Source organism: Thamnophis elegans, chromosome Z (assembly GCF_009769535.1).
Source record: "Thamnophis elegans isolate rThaEle1 chromosome Z, rThaEle1.pri, whole genome shotgun sequence".
Lineage (NCBI taxonomy): Eukaryota > Metazoa > Chordata > Lepidosauria > Squamata > Colubridae > Thamnophis > Thamnophis elegans.
Window position 1 is genome coordinate 134,758,127 of NC_045558.1, and position 14,813 is coordinate 134,772,939.

At 38.6% G+C, this 14,813-nt stretch overlaps 1 protein-coding gene across 1 annotated transcript; it reads left to right on the forward strand.

Moving 5' to 3' along the window:
* Positions 1–9,939: 9,939 nt before the first annotated feature.
* Positions 9,940–12,428, forward strand: LOC116521901 (olfactory receptor 6J1-like). Its single transcript, XM_032236539.1, has 2 exons — positions 9,940–10,842; positions 12,396–12,428. Exons 1-2 carry the CDS (start codon positions 9,940–9,942, stop codon positions 12,426–12,428), a joined length of 936 nt encoding a protein of 311 aa, XP_032092430.1.
* Positions 12,429–14,813: the final 2,385 nt, after the last annotated feature.

The following is a 14,813-nucleotide window of genomic DNA, read 5'->3' on the forward strand; positions in this document are numbered from 1 at the left end:
AATGCCTTAACATTACGACATGTCCACCATATATGAAAATATGTAGCATCACAAGAACCACATCTCCAACATTTAGGTTGAACATTTGGATACATAGAGGCAAGCTTTTTAGGATCTAGGTGCCATCTATAAAACATCTTATAAAAATTTTCTCTCAAGTTTTGTGCTTGTGTAAATTTCACATTTCTTACCCAGATTCTTTCCCATGTTTCAAGCATTATTGGTTCCTCGACATTCTGAGCCCATTTTATCATACAATCCTTAATCAGTTCCGTTTCAGAATCCATCTGTACTAATACATTATATATCCTCTTTATATGCATTGAGCTTTGATCTCTTATTTGTTTAAACAAATTATCCTCAACTTTTACAAAGCCAATTTTTTGATCTGTTTTCCACCTAGCTTGTAGTTGACCATACTGAAACCACGTTTGAACTACCTTCTCTTCTTTAAGTACCTCTAAAGATTTTAGTTCCATCACCCCTCTTTCTGAGATAAGAAGTTGTCTATAGGTGGTTCTATCGAGTTTTTGTTCTACATTCATATTTTCAATTGCATGTCTAGGAATTGCCCACATGGGCACTTTATCATTTAGTTTATATTGATATTTTTTCCAAACCCGCAATAAAGCATTTCTTAAGATGTGATTTTTAAATTTCTTATCCGTTTTTTTGTTAAATAACAGGTAAGCATGCCAACCATATAACAAATCATATCCCTCGATATTCAAAATTCTGCCATTAGTTAGATGAATCCAATCACTAATTGCAGATAATGCCACTGCGTCATAGTATAATTTTAAGTTAGGTAATTTCAATCCTCCTCTTTCACGTGCATCTTGCATTATTTTCATCTTTACCCTCAGCTTCTTTCCTGCCCACACAAATTTGTTGATACCCTTCTGCCATTCTAGAAGATTCGCATCTCTTTTAAGTATTGGTAACATTTGAAAAAGAAATAAAAATTTTGGTAAAATGTTCATTTTTACTGCCGCTATTCTACCCAGCAAGGACAAATGCAGTTTTTCCCACCTTTTCAACTCCAACTGTGTACTATGCCAAAGTGATTCATAATTATACTTGTATAGTTTCCCATTTGAGATTAAAATATTAACTCCAAGATATTTAACTTTTTTAACTACCTCACATCTTAGCGTCGCCCCCAGTTCTTCCTTCTGTTTGATAGTCATATTTATAGCTATTATTTTGGTTTTTCCTAGATTTATTTTAAATCCCGAGACTTGACCATATTGATTGATCGTATTCAATAATACCCTACTAGTTTCCTGCGGTTGCTCCAATATTATAACCAGATCATCCGCAAATGCACGAACTCTATATTCTTGCTGTCTAATTTTGATCCCTTTTAAACCGCCCAGGCCCCGTATCTTATTCAACAGTATTTCCAAAGTTATAATAAACAATAATGGGGACAGAGGACAGCCCTGTCTTGTACCTTTTTCAATTTGAAAGGAGTCTGTCAGACTTCCATTAACAATGATCTGGGCTGTTTGCTGCTGATATATTGCACCAATTGACCGTAAAAAGCCATCTCCTATCTGCATTTTTTGCAATGTCTTCAGCAGGAATTGCCAATTAACTCGATCAAAGGCTTTCTCCGCATCCAAAAATATGAATGCGGCCGGGATTTGATTGTTCTTTCCCAGGTATTCTAAAGCGTTGATAATTAATCTAACGTTATCCTTCATCTGTCTGCCCTGTATAAAACCAGTTTGATCGGTATGTATCAGTTGCTGAGTTACCCCCATTAGCCTATTTGCTAATATTTTAGTAAAATTTTTTTAATCTACATTGAGTAATGAAATAGGTCTGTAATTTTTTGGTTGGGTAAGGTCTTGATCTTCTTTGGGTATCAACGATATGAACGCAGTCTTCCACGAGGGAGGCACTTTCCCTCCCGATTGAATTTTATTGAATAGTTCTCTGAGGGGTTCTACCATTTCTAACTGTAGATATTTATAATAAACAGCTGTTAAACCATCTGTACCTGGTGCTTTCCCTAACTTTAATTGTTTAATTGCCTGCAAAATTTCCCCAGAGGTTATAGGTTGGTTCAGCTTATGCCTATGTTCTTCTCTGACTAGGGGGATTTCCTCTTTATCTAGGTATTTGTCTATATCTCCGTCCTTAATTTTATCCCCTTTATACAACTCTGTAAAAAATTCCCGAAATACCTTTTGAATCTCTTCCTGTTGAAGCACTTCTTTCCCTCTGTAACACAATTTGGATACATTTCGAGCTTTCCTTTTTTTTCTAATCTGATAAGCCAACCACCTACCGGGTTTATTTGCATTGCAGAAAGTATTATGTTTAGCATATAATAAACTAGTAGCTACCTGGTCAGAGATCAGCATATCAAACTGAGATTTTAATATAGCAATTGTTTCCCTAATCTTTGTATCTCCTGGATTCAATGTTAATTCTGACTCTTTCCCTTTAATTTCCTCTTCCAATTCTTTTCGTTTTTGCCCTTGTTTGTATCTATGTATTTTATTTATATTCATTAATACTCCTCTCATATACGCTTTGCTTGCATCCCATACATATTCCAAAGATGTACCCTTGTTCATATTGAAGACAAAATATTCCGATAGCAATTTTTTACAATCATTAACATACTTTTCATATCTAAATAAATTTTCATTCAACCTCCAGGACCTTCTTGCCTGGGCTACCCTTCCCAATTCCATCCAGACTGGATTATGGTCTGAAAGAACTCTCGCCATAATCTTTGTCTTCTTCACCCTACAAAGTAAATCATTTGTAATTAGTATAAAATCAATCCTTGAAAGAGATTGATGTCTATTGGAAAAAAAGGTAAAGTCATATTCTTCTGCATGCCTCTCGCGCCAAGCGTCTCGCAATTCAAAGTCGTCCAGCATGTCAAAAAAGGGTTTGGGTAACTTAGCTCGAAATTTGGTGTTCGGGCGAGCTGTCTTCTTATCTCTTTTGGTGTCGATCACGCCATTCCAGTCACCCATTAATATACAAGACTCAAAATCCCACTGTACTAATTTAGCATGGAGATTTCTATAAAATCCATCTTGTTGTTGATTAGGAGCATAAATTCCCAAAAGTAACGTCTTTTTCCCTTCTAAGATTAAATCTAATGCTATATATCTTCCAAAGGGATCTGCTTCAATTAGCTCAGCTTTAATGTCTTTTCTTAAATATACTACTATGCCATTTTTCTTTTCCATGGCTGAGGTCGCAAAATGTTGGCCCAGTTTGGGGTTAAACAAATATTTTTGATCGGTTGATTTGATATGAGTTTCTTGCAAGCAAATTATGTCATTCTTAAACTGTTTAAGATAATGAAATATTTTCTTTCTTTTCTGTGGAGAGTTCAGTCCGTTAACATTCCATGTCAAAATCTTAGTTGTCATTTTTGGTTGCCTGAAGCTTTTTTAGAGCCTCCCGCAAGGCCTGTCTCACCTTTGGTTTGGCTCCTCCCACAGCTTCTGAGCTTGTTGCAGTAGCACCTTGGTCAGTGGCCAATGATTGTTGAGATTGTTGCATAGTAGCTTGTTTATCCGTTTGTCTGGTGGTCTTACGGTTGGATCTTTTTTCCTTGACTCCTTGCCCTTCCGGAAGAGGGAGATGATTCATTTTATCTAATGGTTGTGTGGTTTGCTGTTTATCTTGTTCGTCTCGTGGTTTTTCACCATATCCCGAAGGTTCAGGGTATCCCATCTTCAGAATCTTATGATAGAAATCACGAGCTTTCCATACAGAGCTGAGACGATATCTTTGTTTGTCCATTGTAACTATAATACCGAATGGGGCATCCCATCTGTACTGTATCTGACGCCTTCTGAGCTCTTCCACCAGAAAAGCATAATCTCTTCTGGCTCTTAGCATCTGAGGCGGTATTTCTTTCAAAACAATCAGGTCCTGTCCACCAATTTGAAGCTTAGTATTGTAGGACTCTTGTAGTATCATATTTCTAGATTCTCTTGTAACAAAGTATATTACCACGTCTCGGGGAAGTTGCCTTTGTTTTGCCGCCCATGAGTTAACACGAAAAATCCTGTCAATCTGCCAATCAGAATTGGATCCCGGTTTTCCCACCAGACGGTCAAAAGCTTCAGAAAACATTTGCTTTAGGTTCTCCTGCTTTTCTTCACGCAGCCCCCTCACTCTTAATGCAAGCTCCATCTGCTTATACTGTATCATAATAATTTGTTTTTCAGCATTATCAATTTTTTGTTCCACCACTTCAGTTTTGGATATCAGGTTAGTTTTAGCTTCATTGAGAGTTTCTAAATTATCTTCCATTCCAGAAATATATTCTGTTATCACATTTACAATTCCCATCATATTATCATTCATTTTAGTGACCCTGGTATCGAATTTGTCATATAGAACTTCCATCTCATTCCTTATTTCATCTTTGAAATCTTTAATCATTTCTAGATTCTGTTCTCTGAATTCTTTAAACATTTCTAAGTTCTGTTCTCTGGATTCTTTGAACATTTCCAGAAAAAATTCTTTTGTTAGTACATCTCCACTAGGGGGCATAGATGGTGGGGGCTGCAACTTTGTGCCAGGTATGGGAGACGTTTTCGGAGGTAATTTAACAGAGGTTGATTTGGATGCCATTATATTTTGGTTTTAATTATTTATTCTAAATTACTAATCCACTGTGCTATGTGGAGAAAAAGAAATTCCTCCCCCCCTTTTTTTCCTTCTTTTTTTCTTTTTTTACAAGGGGTTTTACGGAGGATTTCAAAAGAGAAAGTCCGTTTGGAATGTTTGGAATGTCTCTGAATCAACAAAGAGTCTTGAAAGCTTTAAGGGAGTAGCTCTAATTAAATTATAAGAGATTATTTCTTTAATTCTGTAGCAGGAAGCCGGAGATAACAAATGCAGAAGCTGTAAACGCCATTTTGAAGACAATTAAACAAAAGAGGTTTTTATAACATTGAAGCTGGTATTTCAGATAGAGAAAGGTTTTAAAGTTCACAAGTTGGTCTTTGCTCGTATTGATTTTTAATAGTCTCTTTTCTAAAGATTGTCCTGAGGGGGAGGGGATCCTGTCTTGTGCTGTGGATAACAGCTGCGAAGTTCAGGTCGGAGTTGAATGACTCAGCTATGGGTTGATCCTCCCCCTCCGTCCACAGCTCACAAAGAAACAAACTGTGAACTTCAAAGAAGATTCTTACCAGCTGAGATTCCTCACTGCTTTTTTCTTGTCTGAAAAAAGAGTTATCTTCTTGATATTGAGTAGATAACGGTCCTGAATTCTGGGGGCAGCTCTGTTAAGCTGCCGACCGGCGACAGGCCACTCCCCGGAGACTAGTATAGATCTATTTCAAGCTATTTAGCTCTCAACAGCTAGCCATACCCTTACTGGGAATCGAACCTGGGAATATATGAATTATTTTTTAAAAAGATGATGATGATGATGATGATGATGATGATGATGATGATGATGATGATTAAGAAACAAAACCTCTGATAATCCCCAACAAAATAAACCACAATCCATGAGAAATACACACACAATGTTTTAGTCTGGTTTTGGGTTTGACATCTACAGAGGAAGCAGACAGAGAAGGCATGATAGCTATTTCTGGCAACTCACAGTAGATTTCTTTGCTTCTTGAGAGATCCCTGTGGGATCTTTACCGTTAGTTTCGAATATGTGCTACATCTTATTGTGCTTCCAAACAGTAACTAGGCTCATTGTCTATACGAGATGGCTTCCATGTTCATTGCCCAGAATAAATATAGAAGAAGGCAGCAAAACTGCACAAAGGGCACATTCATGAGCCAAGAAGACAAGGCATCTCCCCAAAACCACTGGAACAGAGAATGTTATGCTTCTCAAACACTGAATCAATGGGTAATGTTTTAATAGATGCATTTGCTCTGCTTCTGATTTATAAGCAAAATCAGCACAATTTCTCAATCTAGAAATGACTATTAGTAACCAAACAAATGTGAGATAATAGAACAGAGAAATCATGGACATTTTCTAAATATGTTGTATCTATTATAGAACAGAATAGAATAACAGAGTTGGACGGGACCTTGGAGGTCTTATAGTCCAACCCCCTGTCTAGACAGGAAACCTTATACCATTTCAGACAAATGTCTATCTAATATCTTCCTAAAGACTTCCAGTGTTCGGGCATTCATGTCTTCTGGAGGCAATTTCTGTTCCACGGATTAATTGTTTTAACTGTCAGGAAATTTCTCCTCAGTTCTAAGTTGCTTCTCTCCTTGATTAGTTTCCACCCATTGCTTTTTCCATGCTCTCAGGTGCTTTGGAGAATAACTTGACTCCCTGTTCTTTGTGGCAACCCCTGAGATATTGGAACACTGCTATCATGTCTCCCCTAGTCCTTTTTTTTTATTCATTCTTTTCATTTCTTCCTGGTGAACATTTTGAAGATAAGTTAGACCTTTTTAAACGGAATTAAAAAAACTAAGTAAATGGAAAGGAGAAAAATTGATAAGGAGGAAAATATCTTGGATACGTTTTATATATAGATTATCAAGTGGTAAAAAATACTGCATGGCAAAAATAAACTAGCAAATACAAATTTGATAGATATTGTTGTTCAGCCACTGATTTGTATTGATCATTGTCTTAATAATCTAGAATATTGGATTTCCCAGGGTGAATCTGAAGATCTTGAAAAAAATTGTGAATAATTCGTAGGGCCCTTTGCAAGGGGTGAGTATTTTTGCAATTTTTTTTTAAAAAATGTTCAGTTCCCAAGAGTGGTTAGCTGTAATATTTACTCTATGAAAGTAAGAAATGGTTTGCAGAGTTCAAAAGTGGTAGATTCAGTCAGATAATTTCTAATGTACAATGTTCGGGGCTGGTTTAGAAGAAAACATAAATTAAATCCTGCAAACATAAATTAAACATAAATTTAAACATAAATTAAATTTAGACTGGAGACTAAAACATATGAAGAACGTTTGCAGGAACTGGTTATGTCTAGTTTAATGAAAAGAAGGACTAGGGGAGACATGATATCAGTGTTCCAATATCTCAGGGGTTGCCACAAAGAAGAGGGAGTCAAGCTATTCTCCAAGGCAGAACAAGAAGCAATGGGTGGAAACTAATCAAGGAGAGAAGCAACTTAGAACTGAGAAGAAATGTCCTGACAGTTAGAACAATTAATCAGTGGAACAAACTGCCTCCAGAAGTTGTGAATGCCCCAACACTGCAAGTCTTTAAGAAGATGTAGGATAGCCATCTTTCTGAAACTGTATAGGGTTTCCTGCCTAGGCAGGGGGTTGGACTAGAAGACCTCCAAGGAACCTCCAAGGACCTTGGAGGTCTTGCAGTCCAACCCTCCACTCAAGCAGGAGGCCTTGTACCATTTCAGATAAATGGTCCACTCTTTTTTTTTTTGAAAGCCTCTAGTGATGGAGCATCCACAACTTCTGAAGCCATTCCACTGGTTGATTGTTCTAACTGTCAGGAAATTTCTCTTAGTTTTAGGTTGCTTCCCTCCCTGATTAATTCCCACCCATTGCTTCTCATCTTGTTCTTTAGTGCTTTGGAAAATAATTTGACCCCTTCATCTTTGAAGGAGCCTCACAAATATTGGAACACCACTATCATGTCTTCCCTAGTCCTTCTTTTCATTAGAATAGACGTATCCAACTCCTGTAACTGTTCTTCATATGCTTTATCTTCCATCCCCTCTCATCGTTCTTGTTCCAATAATACATACGGAAATTTACTACAAAAGTAAATTTTGTAGGGGGGTCTGGAGGATAAACACTTGGTCCATATAATGTTAGCTTTAAGCATAGTTTTGAAAGTAGCCAGAATTAGTGATGTTCATCTGTCAATATCCATGATTTGTAACTCATAAATACCAACAAATTGCATTATGATTAGCTGCAATGCCTCTTGTTATTATGGCCTGGAGACCAAAACATGTGGAGAGTGGCTGGAGGATTTGGGTTTGGCTAGTCTAAAGAAAATAAGAATTAGGGGTGACTGTGACACAATTCCAGAATTTTAAGGGGCTGCCACGAAGAAGAGGGGGTCAAATTATTCGTCAATGCACAAGAGGGCAGGACAAGAAACAATGGTTGAAACTAATCAAAGAGAGAAGCAACCTGGAGTTAAGTAGAAACTTCATAACAGTGAGGACAATTAACCAGTGGAACAGAAGTTGCCTCCAGTAATCATGGGAGCTCCATCACTGGATGTCTTTAGGAAGAATCTAGACCGTCACTTATTTAAATTGGTATTAGGTTCTCCTGATTGAGTAGGGGGTTGGACTAGAAGACCTCCAAGATCCCTTCCAGCCTATTCTGTTCTGTTCTGTCCTGTCTTGTCTTGTCCAGTTATACTCTATTCTACTCTACTCTACTCTACTCTACTCTACTCTACCCTACCCTACCCTACCCTACCCTACCCTACCCTACCCTACCCTAATCTACTCTACTCTACTCTTTCATTCTATTAATTCAGATATAACATAAGAGCCTAAAGGTATCTTAGTCCAGCATTTTGGCCAATCAGATACCACTAGGCTGGTTGACATAGAACTTAGACTCTGCATTTTTTTCCTATGTCCCTTCCCTGTATGTGTTTCTTGGAAACATGCTGTCACCAACATAGAAAACGACACTTGGGATACAGGAAGATGTCATTGATCAATACAGTAGGGCCTATTCATTGAGATAGGCATAAAGAATTGGGTTTTTTTTCTACAAACTATCCCATGTGTTTTTCTCTCTCTTTCTTTTGCCTCTGAATTTTTACACTGTACTTCATTTTCCCTGTTGAGCATTGCAAATCTATGAAAAATGACTAGGAAAGGTTTGATTTCAGTTAAGACTGGCAGGACACCCCCCCCCCCCACCGCCACCGCCCTGGTTTTCCTCCTGAAAATCTCTATTTTAAATTGTTTGTTTTTGTCTCCATGATTTATGTGGTTCGCAAATGGAAATTTGAGATTGAATTGTAAGGTTTGCATTAGCATAGAATGGAAAGGGATGGGATGGGATGGAATGGAATAGCATAGCATAGCATAGCATAGCATAGGCAACAGAGAATAGAATAAAATAGAGTAGAGTAGGGTAGGGTACAGGAGAATAGAATAGCATAGCATAGCATAGGCAACAGAGAATAGAATAAAATAGAATAGAGTAGGGTAGGGTAGAGTAGAATAGAATAGAATAGAATAGAATAGAATAGAATAGTATAACATAGCATAGGCAACAGAGAATAGAATAGAATAGAGTAAGGTAGGGTAGGGTAGAATAGAATAGAATAGCATAGCATAGAATAGAATAGAATAACATAGCATAGGCAACAGAGAATAGAATAAAATAGAATAGAGTAGGGTAGGGTAGAATAGAATAGAATAGCATAACATAGCATAGCATAGGCAACAGAGAATAGAATAGAATAAAATAGAATAGAGTAGGGTAGGGTAGAATAGAATAGCATAACATAACATAGCATAGGCAACAGAGAATACAATAAAATAAAATAGAGTAGGGTAGGGTAGGGTAGAATAGAATAGAGTAGAATAGAATAGAATAGAATAACATAACATAGCATAGGCAACAGAGAATAGAATAAAATCGAATAGAGTAGGGTAGGGTAGAGTAGAATAGAATAGCATAACATAGCATAGGCAACAGAGAATAGAGTACAATAAAATAGAATAGAGTAGGGTAGGGTAGGGTAGAATAGAATAGAATGGAATAGCATAACATAGCATAGGCAACAGAGAATAGAATAAAATAAAATAGAATAGGGTAGAATAGAATAGGGTAGAATAGAATAGAATAGAATTCTTTATTGGCCAAGTGTGATTGGAGATAATGGGAATTGCAAAATTCAGTGTATGACCAGGTGTAGTGAGCACCTGTTGTAAACTTTGTACTTCCAGATGCTATTCTTAAGAACCATAAGACAAAACTCAAATGGAGAACCAAAGCATGTCTGGATTCATCCTCCTGGGTTTCTCTGTTGGGCGTCCATCGGAGCTCCTACTTGCCTTCCTCTTCTTCATCATTTACATTGGAGCCTTGGGAGGCAATTCCATCATCCTCTGCATTGTACTGTCAGATAGCCGCCTACGTACTCCAATGTACTTCTTCCTTGGCAATTTCTCCATCCTTGACATCTTCTTCACCTCCGTCACCAGCCCTCAATTGATCTGGAGCCTCCTCTCTGGGGACAAGTCTATCTCTTTCGCTGGTTGCATGGCACAAACGTATTTCTATTTCTTCCTTGGGACAGTAGAGTTTCTTCTGTTGACCTCCATGTCTTATGACCGCTATGCTGCCATATGCAACCCATTGCAATATCATGCCATCATGAGCAGCCAGGTCTGCATCCAGATGGTATTGGGTTGTTGGTTGGGTGGGTTCTTCTCCGTTCTTTTTCCCATCATCATGATCAGCAGACTATCCTACTGCAAGTCCAACATCATCAACCATTTCTTTTGTGATAGTGGCCCCCTGCTAAATCTTTCCTGCAATGACACCCACCTCATAGAGTTGATGGACTTTGTGCTGTCGTCTGTGGTGATCCTCTGCTCTTCCGTCTTAACGCTGGTTTCTTACATATGTATCATCACAGCCATAATGCGTATCTCCACTACTACAGGTCGGGCAAAAGTCTTCAATACTTGCGCTACCCACCTGACCATGATCTCTGTCACCTCTGGTGTCAGCATCTTTATGTACGTCACGCCATCCCAAAAGAAGACCCTTGATGTCCGTAAGATCCCTGCCCTTCTCACCACAATTGTCTGTCCATTTCTGAACCCTTTCGTCTTCACCCTGAAAAATGATCTGGTCAAAGAAGTAATAAGAGACATGGTGAAAAAAAGCACAAAACTCACAGCTGATCCATTTTGGGGAGGGTGTGAAAAGAAGGGCCAAAATAAGTAGGGAGTTCATAAAGAAATGTAATAACCGAGCCCAGGAAAAAAAATGTAATTCTTATGGGTGAGAACATCAATATAAAAAGGAGAAGAACTCTGTCAGATATTAAGCCAAAACAGATATGCTTTATCTGGTTGGCAGATGGAAAAGGATAGGTTGACATAACACAATGCCAATTTTAGCTTATATCCTTGTCTTAGAACCTCCTAAATCATTGTGTCACCTGGATCCAAAGCAGTTGTTTAGACTTCATATGTATTGAGTTTGAGGTTTTTGAAGTCAAGGAAGCAATCTCTATGCATTTGATTTCATCTCCTGTATACACAAAGGAATACATAGGCACACATATAAGACTTTTTTTGCACCAAATTGTGTGAACTGCATGACAAAATCCTTTGGGCTCACTGAAAGTAGGCTTTCACATGGAAAAATTCTATGGAGTTGTAAAACAATATGGTCAATAAAGAAAAATAGAATAGAACAGAACAGAATAGAATAGAACTTGATGGCATGTAATCTATTAATGAGTGAAGACAATTTTTCTCAACCTTGGCAACTGTCATATGTATAGACTTCAACTCTCAGAATTCCTCAGCCAGCATGCTTTCTGAGAGTTGAAGTCCATATAGTTTAGATGGTAAGTTTGAATAAGAAATAGACTTAGAGATAGGGAAGTCTGAAGTTATTACTTAAGTCAACCTAAGATAAAGTCTACCTAAGAGAAAAATCTGTAGTAAATTTTCCTTACAGAGAGAATAAGACATGTATAGAGTTGGATGGCACAGGTTAGAGCTAGAAGCTGTGTCAGCGTTCCAAGTACCATGTAGAATTAAATCAGAGTCCAAGGCAAGACGATCCTTAAAGTTCCAATTTAATAAATCAGACATCTTAGCACATCTGTGTAAATCCCAATTCTGGAAATTACATCAGAATCCCACCCAGTTAAAAGTTCATGATCTTGTCCCCACACCCGCAATCCATCACATAGTCCAATCTTCTTCTTGCACGCTGGCATCCACACCCAGCTGCTTCCGGTCTGGTGTAAAAGTACAGAGACAAAAGATCACCTTGGCTTCTAGAAAAGAATGACAACAATACATTCCCAATCCTACTCCTGTCTATTCCCCCCTCCCATCAACTACACTAAAGAAACAGCATAATGAAATAAGAGAAAATGTGGCAAGCCAAAATTCTAAAAGGAATATAATTGCAGGCCTGACAAGCTGCTTGGATGAGAAGCAAAACATCTTCACAGAATAAACAGAACATCCAGTTGCCTGTTGAAAAAGCACCTTTGGGACAACCATCACCTTGGATGACTGAAATGCTGAGTCCTTGAGAAAAGGGCGGCATATAAATCCAATAAACCTAATAAACCATAGAGAGTTTGAATCAGAAGATACACAGAGATGAACTGAGGGAAGAAGTAAATTCTGCAAAAAAATCAATTATGCATTGAGGGGGAGGAGGGTTTCTTGGGTATTTAGTTGAGCCGAGTTCTTACATTAATTTTGACTTAGGATTCATAGCTTGATCTTCTTGTGGTGGGACATTGTACACTATCCAAAGTCCTTTGGGATTCACATAGATTGCAAATAGTGTAAAATAACTAATTTACTCACTTTAACTCTATTATTCGTAGAGGCCCATAGATTTATAATTTTGGAAAGCTGGCGAATGCAAAGCTGGATTCTAACATGCCTTGATAAAATGCCTTTAAAGCAAAGTATTTGTTTTCAGAATGAAGTCTGGAAACTGTTCTGACCCCTTCCTCCGTCCAGTAATGAAAGCCGAGACAAGCTTAATTAGAATGTCCTTTAATAACAAGAACAGAATCTCGGTGGCTGAAAGCCAAGCAAACAAACAGATAAGGCAGCAAGTCCGACAAACCTTGGCAGCAATTCAGACAAACCTTGGCAGCAATTCAGCCTGCCAAGTTAGTTACGTTCTCTTTAGTCAATGCGTTGACATCTGCAAGAGGGGCATGTCACAAGCAGTCTTTTTTATAATCTGGAGAGGAGCCTAATGACCATCAGCTGAGCACAATTACCTCTGTAATTGCGTAATTGTTCTTGATGCCGAGTAGCTCTTTGATGGTGTGCATCCAGGAACAACTCACTGCTGGTTTCTGGATCACTCTCCCTTGTCTCCTCCCCACTGGTCCAAGGCTCAGGCACCACCTGGTGGTCAACCAATCAGAGTTGGTTGGCCACCCAACTCGGAGTTGGAACCTTGTCCAGGGTCCTCCACATTCTCCAGGGCCGACTCATAGGGCCCCTCGCTGTCAGAGTCTGGTGGCAGCTCCAAAGGTTCCTGCTGGGCCACAACACGAAACTATACCTGTTCAAGTGAAAATAATTTTGCACAGTGCATTGTGTCTCATCTTGTTACTCCATCTTTGAGCACCAGAGATCTTGCTCCTAAAAAATTGGTGTTCTCCACCTTCATCCCTTTTGTTCATGTTCCTCAAATGGTTTTTATGATCACACCACTGAACTCACATTGCGACCCAGAATATGAATTTGTTGCCAATTTTTTAATAAGTTTCTATCTCCAAAAACAAGTAGATAATGTCAATATATTAATGTACACTCTACATTTAATGAGGAACTTAAGGACTAAATTAACTTGAATGCTGTTAGCTACAATTGTATGGATCATTTCTTCTGTTAATAAATTGCTCCTTTCCCCCTTTTAATTTATTTGAGTCACTATAATTTATATAAGTTACCTTTTTGCGCAGTATATTTCAATTACCTGTATTTTTCGAAGTATAAGACACACCATTTTCCCCGCAAAAAAGAGACTGAAAATCTGGGTGCATCTTATACACTGAATACAGCATTTTTGCCTTCCGAAACCCTCTCCCCTTCACCAAAATGGCCATGCGTAGCCTTTAGGAGGCTTTCAGAGTGCTTCTGGGGCTGGGGAGGGCAGAAATGAGCAAACAATGTGCCATTTTTTGCTCAATTCCCCCCCCCCCAGCCCCCAGGAGCACTCATTAAGCCCCCTAAAGGCTATTCATGCCCTTTTGGTTTGACAAAAAGTGGACCTGTTTTTGCAAAAAACATGGGCCATTTTTTTGCTCATTTTTGGGGCTGCCCAGGAACACTCTACAAGCCTCCTAAAGGCTATCCATGAACCAAGGTGGCGCAGTGGTTAAATGCAGCACTGCAGGCTACTGCTAGATCAGCAGGTCAGCGGTTCAAATCTCACCGGCTCAGGGTTGACTCAGCCTTCCATCCTTCCGAGGTGGGTAAAATGAGGACCCAGATTGTTGGGGGCAATATGCTGACTCTCTGTAAACCGCTTAGAGAGGCCTGAAAGGCCTATGAAGCGGTATATAAGTCTACTACTGCTATTTTTTGGAAAAAAAATGGCCCCTTTTTGGTGAAAAATGGCCCATCTTTTTGCTCAATTTGCCCCCCCCCCCCCAAGCTCCCAGGAGTACTCTATAAATCTCCTAAAGACAATTCATGCCCTTTAAAAAAAAAAATCAATGGGCCTATTTTGGTGAAAAGCAGCCCAATTTGGGGAGGTCTGCACAGTGCAAAACCTTTTTTTTTTTAAAAAATTGCTTCTTCAAAACCTTGGTGCATCTTATACTCTGCTGCGTCTTATACTCCGGAAAAATATGGTATGTCTTATCGTTTCCCTTTGGAAAATGTATAGGGCTTTGGTTGCTGTTGCTGTTGCTGTATTTCACCACTTTAACATTAAAAAAAATATAATTACATTTTTAGAAACCATTGCACTCTGGCTATTTCACCATAAACAGAATATGTACGAGAGAAAGAGAGAATGGAAGTGCTGAAAGAAATATCCTGCTGGGTTCAGTTCCAAGGGGGGAGAAAGACACTGGAAACTTGGTGGATGTTTGGAAAGATGGCTTATGGTGGATAGGA